Here is a 10873-nt window from a genome sequence, read left to right as displayed (position 1 = left end):
TTTAGGAAGTAGGCCGTTCACGAGATCATCACGCTGGCCTGGCTGCCGAGTATCACCACGAAACGATGCATAAAGTTTTAGGTTATCTCCATATACGATGCCCCGCCTAACTGCGGGCCCGCAGCCGCCCACAGGGGCGCCCCGGGGGTCAAACAGTCTGCGTCCAAAACGTGGGATGCTAGGGTTTATAGCGGCCATCCCAAGCGAATATCCGCCGTGACGGGGCGTCTACAATACACAGGGAACCGTCCTGCCCAAGGCAAGCCACTGCCCCCACCCCCCCACCCGGTGCTGAGTGAATCGCCCTCAGGCACCCCTCTCGCCGCATGACGCCGCCCGCCCGCCGCGTGCAACGAGCCGGACCCAGCCAGGGGCGGCTGCGAGACACGGTGGGGCGTACGGGAGCAAAGGTGACGAGCAGCATGTGTACCCTGCAGCGGGCCTGAGGCACTCGTGCCGTCTTATGATGGCAGTGCCACGCCTGATGAGAATCCTCTGACGCGACCCATAGCACACCATGATGGAAGGCTGGTGCTGCAAAGGCGTTACAATAGCAAGCGGTCACGCGTTCTGCAGCCGTACAGCCTACTCTCTCCCAGGCAAACGCAAAAGAAATTGCTTGCAGCGTTCTGCCAAGGGTCGGCGTGGGACGTATGTGTGCTGCTGCTGCTGCGGCGGCGGCGGGTGACATTGCTATTTTGTGTACATGCGGGAGTCCTGCGGGTGCAGGACCGCCGGAGATCGGTCCAACAGCCAGCCAGGTGCTGCAACACGTCCCGGCGACTGCCGCTGCTGCGACGGGTCAGCGCCGCCTGCGTCGCTGCTGCTGTCGTCGGTGCGCTGGCGCCACCGCCGCCGTGACGCCTGAGGAGCACCCCTGCTCCAGCAGCCGCCCAGCATTGGGTGCAGCAGGGGCTGCCAGCCAACGGGGATGCACATGAGGAGGCCGATGGCAGACAGCCTGTTTGACCAAACGCAGCCACAACCTCACTTCCGCTGCGGACAGGCAGAGCGAAGCGAGGGCGGAGGATTGGCTGTGTTGATGCCATGCGCGACAGGCAGGGCAAGGTCTGCTGTCATGATGGATGAGCCTGCAGAACCCAATGAGGGCGGTGGTGTTGACTGAATTACACACCGACAGGTGTACCGTCCACTTGGCGAAGTTCACCTTGCGTGACCAAAAGCATGCCCCCCCCCCCCCGGAAAACAAAAGCACTGGCAGCCTCAGCTGCAGCCGTCGCCATCGCCGCAGCTGCCGTCCCAGCGCAACGCGCACCTTGTTGTTGAGCTCCTCCTGCACCCCCGCAAACAGCTTCTCGGCCAGTATGTTGATCTCCTCACCCATCTGGAGCTGCACAGCTCAGGAAAAAAGGGTCAGAGGGGTAAGCGGCAGAGGTCAAGGTGGGGGCAACAGAGGAGGGAAGGATCAAAGGGTTGGTGGAGGGCCCAGCTGAATGGAAGCGTATCTGGATCCGAACAAGGCGCATGGCGGCACTCACAGGCCCGCACGATGTCCGGCACATACATGCATGCAGCCCGGTGGGTGATGCGGGCGCAAGCAACCAGGCAGCGGCAGCAGGAGCGGCAGCGGCAGCGGCATCAGCAGCAGTAGAGCTTCCTGCTCGTGCCTCACCGCCTGGACCACGACCGCACGCAAGCTGTCGTTCTTGATGTTCTGTGGCTGCACTCTGCAGGGCGTGGGATGATGAGCGCGGCCAGGTTTCGCCTCGGGACCGGCCCGCACCGAATGACAACTGAGGAGAGCGCGCACTCACTGGATGATGTTGTTCCGCTTCAGAGCGCCCAGTGCTATGCTGGTGAGTGCTATCTGCGTGACGGTCCAGGAAATCCACCCCATGCTGGGCTAGCCAGCGATCTCGTGTGGGAGTGCCCCAGGAGTGAAGTGTGTCGAAACTCCACTGCAACCGTGACTGAGAGTTGCGGACGCGAACGCGCTATTTCTGAGCTGCGAGGAATGGACGGGCAAGGGCAGCGGTGCTGCAAAAGCGCATGGAGATGTCGTTTCCCGCCACCCCGTCACCCGCACCTTCAACTGACTGACAGAGCCCACGCATGCCATGTCCCAGCCCGCAGCCTCGCCCGCAACAGAAGGAAACAACAGAAGCTGGACATGGATGCGTTCCTGGTGCGTTCCCGGTCCTTCGGTCCATCGGGCCCGATGGCTCAAGCTGGGTGTGTCCACGGACCCCCGCGGGGGGTGGTGGTTGGTGCGGTTGGCTGATGTAGGTGGCGGGTGAGCTCAGCTACCCTGCCGTCGGCGTTACATGGTTGATGGGGCCCACAAAAGAGCAAATTCTGGATTGACGCGTGTGTTTTGATTGCAACGTGGTGATTGAACATCGTGTACCGGCCTTTGCAGGCTGATTGATTTGCGGCCTCTGCGAAACGGCCCTGCGCCGACGTGCACAAATGTGCCTTGCACATGGATGGATATTTTAGTGTTGCGGCTTGACAAGGCGATGAATTTGGTGATCATAGCAGGGAGGGGTTGCGACGATCCTGAACGGAGGGCAACACCAGCTTGGCAACAGGAGGTCCGGGATGAGATAGCGACGCGATCACATACGTTGAGGGAAGGCCCATTGCGACCGCATTGTGCAAACTGCACCCACAACATTCATGAGCACGCGTGAATGCTCTGTGCGTATATGCGGGGGGGTTTTAGGGCCACGAAACCGCGCATACAGCCTGGGGTGACACTTCACATCAAGCATCGAACGACATGTCACGCAGGCTGCGGCACAGCAGCTCAGCTCGGCCTAGCGCCTCAGAATCCTGACCCCCAATCAGCCACGACGCCCCCCCATACGCCCCACCCGCCGCCGCCGCCGCTGCTGCTGCCGCTGCCGCGGCCTCCATTGCTGACCAGGGCTCCGACAGCGAGCGGACAAACGCCGCGGCGCGGCTGCCGCCGGGGTCTGTGACGCCCTGCACGAGCGCCGGGGCCGACCGCGCTGCCGCCGCTGCGGTGGGGGCGGTTTCCTCCCGAAGGATTGCCTCCACATCAGCAGGCAGCAGCAGCGGCCGCTCAGCAGGCGCGACCACCGCAGCCGCCGCCCGCCGATCATAGACGACAGGCACAAAAGTCATCGCCGCCGCTGGTTCGCGGGATGCGGCTGCCGCCACGTGCGCTCGCGGCGCCCCAGGCCGCGCAAGGCTGCCTGCGCGGCTGTCAGGGCCAGCCTGCTGCCATTCCCTGTACATTGCCAGCAGCGCCAGGCGGTCCCTCTCCCCCACCTCATCACCCTCAACCTCCACCTCATTCCCGCTCTGCTCCTCCGATCCAGCCCCGCTGGCAGGCGGCGGCGCATCAGGAAACCCGGCAGCACCCGCCTGCTGGCGCAGCAGCCGGGCGCGCGCCTCGGCCAGGGAGGCAGCGCGTCCCTCAGCTGTCTCGCTGCGCGCGCGCTTCAGGTGCTCCTGCAGCTCTTGCGCCTGCTGGGCCTGCTGGGCCTGCTGAGCCTGCTGAGCTTGTTGGGCCTGCTGAGCCTGCTGAGCCTGCTGGGCCTGCTGAGCCTGCTGAGCTTCTTTGGCCTGCTGTGCAAGCTGATCCTGCACAATCTTCTGGGTTGCAGTTTGCTGGATCGCTTGCCGTGCTGCCAGGTCAGCCGCCTCGTGCGCCTGTGCGGTCGCCTGAGCTGCGGCCAACGCGGCAGTCGCCTGGGCCACCAACTGCTGCTGCCGCTCCTGCTGCTGCCGCTGCAGCTGCAGCTGCTGCTGCTGCTGCTGCTGCTGCTGCTGCTGCTGCTGCTGCTGCTGCTGCTGCTGGGTAGGGGCCGCCTGCATTGCAGCAGGCTGCTGCTGTGGAATCCGCGCCTGTGACGGCGCCGTGCCTGTTCCCGCGGCTACCTCTGCAGTCGCAGCCCCTGCACCGCCCGCCCAGATGCTCCAGCCTGGGTGCCCCGCCAGGCGCCACTGCTGCAGGGCCTGCGCCTTGAGCGCTGGAAGCATCGGCGCGAGCCGGGGGTCGGCGTTGCTGGCGGCCACCTCCGTTCCATCAGGGTACACCACCGCCGCGGGCCCCTCGTCACCCAGCAGCGCCCCCATCCGCGCCTCAAACAGCAGCGTCAGGCCCGCCGCGCGCGGCCCTCCGGCGAACGCGCGCCGCCGGCCGTCGGGCGGCACGGCGCCCCGCGCGTGCGCGACCGCCTCAGACCAGTTGCTGCTGCTCAGCTTGAGCAGCTGCACCAGGCGGATGCGCGCCCCCGGGTCGTCGGCGACGAGCGCCGCCAGCTCAGCAAACTGCCCGACGCGCTCGACGTGGTGCAGCGACGGCGGCAGCGGCAGCGGGAGGCCCTCGTCGGCGGCGGCTGCCGCGAGGCGGCGCAGCTTCTCGGTGGTGGCGCGGCCAATGTGTCGGAGGCGCCCGACCTCGTCGTCGGTGCAGGGTATGTCGCGCTTGAGGGCCTGCTTCATGCGGCGCGTGGCCACCAGGAAGGGATCCGACACCACCGCCCCCACCTGCAGGGGCGGCACGTGTGCGTGTGTGCGATTTGAATGAGGTGGAACATTAGTGCTGACTGTGGGCGGCTGCTGCAGATTGGAGGGTGCGCTGGCAGAGGGGCTTGGATCGCGCACAAACAAGAGGCACAGCCGGCGCAACCCCCCCTTCACCCCGGGGAGAGGGGTCCGTCCTCTGCATAGGCATACGTGCCAGGTGGAAAGCGACCGGGCTCACGTTTGAGAGGGGTGCCCCCGTGGCGGCGTCGACGGCGCGCACCGCCAGCCTGAAGCGGCAGCCCTTGCCCTGCAGCACCGCCTCGCTGCTCGCGCAGCAGCGCAGCCCGGACAGCGACACCACCCCGCCCTGGGGCAGCAGCACCACTCGATCGTCCGCAGCGCCGCCATCCTGCTTGCAGCCGCCGCCGCCACTGCCTTCGCTCTCGCTTGTGTCGTCGTCGGACTGTTGGCTGCTGCTCTTCCTGCTGGCAGGCATGCTGCCGCCGGCGCCGCTGCCACCGCCGCCGCACGGGTGCCTGAGGGCTACGCCCGGCTCCGCCTTGATGAGCGGCCCCTTGGCGGCGCTGGGCGGCCGCTCGACCGCGCAGGCGCGGAGGATGGCGTCAAAGTGAAGGGGGGGCCCGCCCCCGCAGCTGGTGGCCGCGGGCATGAGGCCGTCGTAGCGCTCGCCATCGATGACAATGACCTGCGTTATTGGTGGGGGACCAGGGGGTACCCGGCCAGGGTATGATGGTGAGATGGAGTCCATGGTATGGGCAAGGCTGGTGGGCTGTGGATAAGTGAGGGCAGGGGAGCGGCGAGCAGGCTGGAGGTGCAGTTTGCTCTGCTGCGCCCGCCCCTGCCTCTTTGGTTTCTTGCATTTAAACTCCTGGGCCAAGCTGGCGTGCTCAACCTCTGAGCAATGACCACGAGCAGGTCTTGTGAATGAAGGCCACCAGTGCAGCGCACCTCAAATGCTGTGCCGTCCAGCTGCACCAGGTGCTCGCCCCCTGATGTGCTGCGCTCCGCTGCAAGCGTCACATGGACAGGCGCGCCGCACGGGGCCCTCAGGGAATCATCTGCCAGGTACCTGAGGCCATGATGACATGCGGGGCGTGGGGTGAGAGTTGCGGGCTGAGCGGGTGGCAGTTGGGCGCTCGAGCAGCAGGTGCAGCAGAGAAAGCCACGTCTGGGAAGGGGTAGCCGAACAAGGCTGACAACAAGAGCTTACAGGACTTGCATCATCGTGTCCAACTCCTCAGTTGCGTGTCGACCCCTCTGCGCAGACACACAACCAGCGCCCTCTCACCTGCTGGCCAGGCTGGACGAGCCGCACGGCTGGACTGGGTTGAACTTGCACAGCGAGCAGCTGAGGTTACCACAGGCAGCAGACCTGACATCAGCACGCGCGACAGAGTGAGAGTGTGAGGGGTGCGTAGGGATGGTGCCCTGCACTTTGAGCAACAGACTGGTTGGGAGAAGCCCGGGGCCAGTGTTCTCTTGCAGCGCGTGCCGCGAATGCCGCCACCCGCGATCACGCACGCACCTGCAGCTGTGGCGCAGCTGGAGGTGGCAGGGCTGGCCACCCACAACAGCTGCCGCGTTCGGCTCAACCGCCGCTGCCGCTGCTGCCACTGGTGCTGCCTCCATGGTGGGTGCCGCCGCTGCCTCAGCCAGGGGCGGTGTGGTTGATGACGTGCCGGCTGTGGGGCGTGCGCCTGATTGCAGCCGTGTCGGTGCTGGGGCGGTTGCAATGTGGGGCTGCAGCTTCTGAACAAGCTGCCGCGCCGTGGCCTCGTCAGCAGCAGCCCCGGCGGCCAGCAGGCCTTGCTCGTGCAGCAGCAGCGTGTACTGTACAAGCAGGGTCACGATGTCGTCAGTGCTGCCTGTTGAGTTCCAAAGGAGTGCATTCCCGGGCTGTTCTGACTGTGCGACCATTGGCTCGTCGGAAGCGTGGGTCGCGGGCGGCGCGGTCCCGCCAGCGCCCTGCAGCTCGATGCTCATTTTCTTCTGAAGTGATGCTGATGAGCTGTCCTGGGTTGTGGGGTGTCTCTGAGCACGCGCCCGCGTCTTCATACCGGCGTTTCCGGAGTTCGGCACCGGACACACTTTCGCTGTCCTTGGGGCAATAACTCACACCTTTGGTGTCTCAACTATGCTCTTGATACTCAAAGTGCACTGTATATTCTGCTCAGCGCCAGAAGGACCCAGGTTGCTTTTCAAGAATGCGGGTGACCGACGTCGTGAAGGTCACACTATCACGGTATTCTGCTGCCTTCCGTTCGCTGGGCACTCGACATAATGGGCCCACAAGCCACCCAACGACCGCATCCATGTGAACAGAGGGTAGTCTTTGTCCCATCAAGGGAGTGGGCAAGCAAGACCCAGGCCCCTGCTGTTAACAGCAGGTTCTCCCTATTGCCCTCCCCACACAGTCCCTCAGCACCGTGCCCAGCCTGCTGGGTGATCAGCCTTGAAATCCATCAACAGATCATGTCCAAACTTCAAATCATCTTGCCTTCACTTCATCCTGCCTCTGGCTGCAACTATCCGTGGATATTTGTCGAATCTGCAAAATCACAAACGACCTCGTCGCTTTGCCGCGCGCCCCACTGGGGTGGATGGCATCCATACCTACCAGGAGGCGGGAAACCGGTTGTGTGTCCCCCTGCCCTTCTCGCGTTCGCACAATCCGCTTCCGATGCCTTTACATCGTGTTTCCGGTAGGTCAGACACCATGATGTGCATCAATGTGAAGTAGAAACTTATCTGTGTCTGAGTTTCCTTTACTGACTTGTGATGCTGTTCGCTTTTGGCATGGTGCATCATACCAGCACGCCAGGTGAAATTTGGGCCAGGATGGGCGCACATACAGGTGCGCGCACAACACATTTTGCCGTGACTCTGTTGCACGGCTGGATCATCTCTGTGATCCAGCAGTGCAATAGAGCCATCGGTGCGATGAGAGCAAGGCAGATCCTTGAAGCCAAGCTGCCAGCCTCGCGGCCTGCTGCTGCCACGTGGAGCTGGCAAGTTTCAAAGCAGCGCCCAAACCACAATCGCCAACCAGGTTGCAAGTTTGGTGCGATAGCAAATCAAGTGTCGCAGCTTATGGATGCGGAGGCGCGCTTGCACAAGCACCCAGGCGCCCACCTGCGGTTGTGCTCTGTGGTTGCCAAGTGCAGTGTAGTGCGTTTCAACCCCCTCAAACCCGCCCTCACCCCTCCCCCAGGCTCAACGATAGTTCGTAATGCGCTCGGAGAGGGCAGTCGTGATGTGCGGCATGCGTGGCAGGAAGGCGTGAACTGGGGTTGGCAACGCACAGGGCCAACCTCCGGCCGCTTGCCAGATTCGGCAGAGGGCCTGCCTGAGGAGGTGTGCACTTCTCTCCCTCACAACGGGCGCCCAAACAATCCTTCCCGACAGAGCGTCGGGCACAGACGGACTGAGTTCTGCCACAGTGGGTTCCTGTGCGCGCTCACCCCGGCCAGCCCACTGTGCAGCGGTCACCGGGCCGCCGGAACTTCATGCCCCGCCCTCGCCACCCAGTGAGGGGCTTCCCACAGCCTCATGAGCCGCCATGTTGGTGTCAAAGTACTCGCATTCAGCTGCGGGTGTCAAAAGCAGGGCGCATCGTGGCCCTTGCTGATCCAACTTGCTGTATTGCGCCGTTGGCTGGAACGCACTCCTTGCAGTTGCCTGCGCTGCACTCGGCGGCCGCGGTGGGATGGGGCTACAATCTGACGGACGTTATGAGGCTCGGATGGAGCAATTTCACCCGAAAATCGACCCTGGCAGAACTTCGCCCAGGCATTCGCATCCTCCAGGAACAGCGACAAGGCCGCTTCCTTCGTTCCCAGCAGAAGCCCCGCAGCCTCGCGCGGTTTGAAAACAAACACTGCAAGCATTGTATCACCTTGCACGTTGTGAACTTGTCCGTCACCCGCGTGGAGCTCTCCTCTACACGCGGCTCCGTGATAGTGAAGCGCCCCCACCGCGGGCCACCTAGCATCGGCCTCAGACGAGCCTGTGTGACACGAAAATCAACAGTTTTATTGGCACCCGGGGGGCTTCTTCGCCGTGACCACACTTGGTGCAGCACAGCAGCAGCGACATGGGCGTGCAGCGGCGCAACCGCGCGCCGCCCGCGCTCGCCCTCGCCCTCGCGGCAGCGGCTGCCTTTGCAGCCCTTCTGGTGCCCGTCGCCGCGAAGGCGAGCGCGCCGCGTGGGCTGGCGCCGCAGCCGATCGTGCGGACGGTGCGCCTGACCGATGTGGCAGGGTGTGGCAGTTCGGAGTACCTGCCGGGCGGCCTTGGCGCCACCTGCGTCTACCAGAGCGACATCGGCCCCGAGGAGACGTGAGCGGGGCATTTTTAATGAAGGGGGAGACGCCTGTCCTTCAGGGAAAGGGTGCCGAGGAGGGATGCGCTGCACCGGGGGTGTGCGGGAGCGGGGACGAGAGCGAACAATCTCTTCGGGCCGGTGCTGGTTACGTGCGGGTTGAGAACAACGGGTCCGCTCTCTTGTTTGTGCTGTTGTTTGGTGTGTGGTGTCACTCAGGGTCAGCAGGGCTACTCTGTTGCGCAAAAGCCCGGTTGGGGGGGTACAGGGGTGGTGTGTCGGAGTCTTGGCATAGCATGGCGTGCCTGCTCGCTGGGCACCGGTGCACCCACGCTGCGGTGTTGGGCCCTGGTCCGTCTCTCCAGGCGGCACTTATGGCACCACACTTGATCAGGGCATTTTGTCACGGTGACACTCGTGCTTGTCCCTTTCTCTTCGTGTCCTGTCACTTCACTCTACATCTCCGCCCCTAACGTCAGCCTCACAGCACCCCCTTTTTTGCCACATTGCACCCCCCTCCCTGCGACTATCCTGCCTCAAAGCTCTTTGGCAGTATTTGGCCATGCACCAATCCAATCTTGCCCATCCCCCCAAATCCCCCCCCTGGCCCCAGTGTGATGCTGACATTCACAGTCCCGGCCAAGGGTACCCCGATGGACCCACCCCTGGGAGACTTTGACCTGATGCTGCAGCTGCGCACGGTGGCGGGCTCGGCGCGCATGTGAGTGACGCCCTGGGCCCTAGATATGGGTGATGCGGCCACAGAGGGGCTCCTTTGCATGTGGTGGATGTGTTGCTGCGGGGGGCTGGCAGCGGCGCACGGGTAATTTCGGTGAGATTGCGACTGTGCGTGTGACATCAAGGGGGGAGTGGTCGCGTGTGGCCTCAAAGAGCTCAACTTGTGCAGCTGTGGGCTTTCGTGGTCTCCAGCCACGTACAAGCAGCACTGCTAGGATGGCTTTTTTGTGGCGACGAGGGCAACGCAGCCCGAGGGGGTAGAGGACCTGCGACACTGCTCCCAGTCAGCAGTGCGGTTGCGGCGCTGCATCGCCACATGGGCTGCCCGCCCGCTCTCGGCGTGCGGCGGCGCTCGGACGCTCGGTGTCAGCCGTTCTGAGTGGGCAAGCGGCCGATCGGAGTGCGGCAGGCGCCGCGTGCTGCGGCACGCAGTCCCGCACTGCAGCCTCCACGCTATCGCAGCAGCAGACCAGGCAAAGCACCCCAGCCCATAGACCTGGCTGCCGGCCGACGCAGCTGACTGCGCACTCGTCCATGGCTCAAACATTGCCACTGCCGCAGGGCCCTAGTCACGCCAAAGCACACCCCTCCGCCGTCGTATGACTCTGCGGGCGGCACCTTGTATTCGACCCTCTTCAACTCGGAGGAGTTCATTGGTGAGCACTCGCGGCGCCGACATGTCTTCCGCTGCGCAGCCGCCGTGCATCGTCGAGTTATAACAGAGGTGGCTGGCATTAATACGCCGCGGCAGAGGCGGTCGGGTCGCGCTGTGTGCAGCACGGCATCACAGCGCGCGTTTCACGCCAGTGGGGGTGCATTGATCACCGACTTCACTGGGCGCCATTCTGTGTCATTACCCCCGTCGACACGTGTTGCCACCTCGACGCGCGCGCCCTCCTCCCAGCCGTGGCGGCGGAGTACCTGCTTTTCAACGCGGGCACCTACACAGTCAACATCACCAGCAACAGCAACGACGTCACCTTCTTCAGCCTCAACGTGAGGGGCAGCACGGTCCATTCGGCGCCCTTTTTGCAGCCCACACGCGCATAAATTGTTTGCTAGGGGAGCTGTGCATGCGCAAACCATTGTTCACAGGTAGCTGCGCGTATGCGTGCCGATTCGCCCTTCCAGCGCAGCGACCCCTTCAACCCGCCTGGTGCCTGAGCATGACATACACCTGCCCGGGTGCCCTCCGTCCCCCCAGGTGCACACTCCCCTGGCCACTGCCCTGCTGGACAAGGAGGAGGTGGCCATCATGCGGGACCTCAACGAGCAGTGCTGCCAGCTGGGCGCGGCCAAGAACAGCGCATTCTGCACCAAGGTGCGCGGGGG

At 64.0% G+C, this 10873-nt stretch overlaps 2 protein-coding genes across 2 annotated transcripts; one reads left to right on the top strand and one right to left on the bottom strand.

Annotated features, from left to right (window-relative positions):
* Window positions 1-2727: 2727 nt before the first annotated feature.
* On the bottom strand, window positions 2728-6111 carry MNEG_9330 (hypothetical protein; the record flags this gene model as incomplete). The annotated part of the gene is made up of 5 exons (XM_014042198.1): window positions 2728-4482; window positions 4700-5167; window positions 5431-5551; window positions 5771-5830; window positions 6008-6111. The coding sequence occupies 5 exons, from the start codon at window positions 6109-6111 to the stop codon at window positions 2728-2730; spliced, it is 2508 nt and encodes an 835-aa protein (XP_013897652.1).
* Window positions 6112-8575: 2464 nt separating this feature from the next.
* Window positions 8576-10705, top strand: MNEG_9329 (hypothetical protein; the record flags this gene model as incomplete). The annotated part of the gene is made up of 5 exons (XM_014042197.1): window positions 8576-8820; window positions 9417-9524; window positions 10103-10197; window positions 10446-10537; window positions 10637-10705. The coding sequence occupies 5 exons, from the start codon at window positions 8576-8578 to the stop codon at window positions 10703-10705; spliced, it is 609 nt and encodes a 202-aa protein (XP_013897651.1).
* Between the last annotated feature and the right edge of the window lie 168 nt (window positions 10706-10873).

The sequence above is a fragment of the Monoraphidium neglectum genome (assembly GCF_000611645.1).
Source record: "Monoraphidium neglectum strain SAG 48.87 unplaced genomic scaffold scaffold01899, whole genome shotgun sequence".
Classification (NCBI taxonomy): domain Eukaryota; kingdom Viridiplantae; phylum Chlorophyta; class Chlorophyceae; order Sphaeropleales; family Selenastraceae; genus Monoraphidium; species Monoraphidium neglectum.
This window is presented reverse-complemented; position numbering and strand designations above follow the sequence as displayed.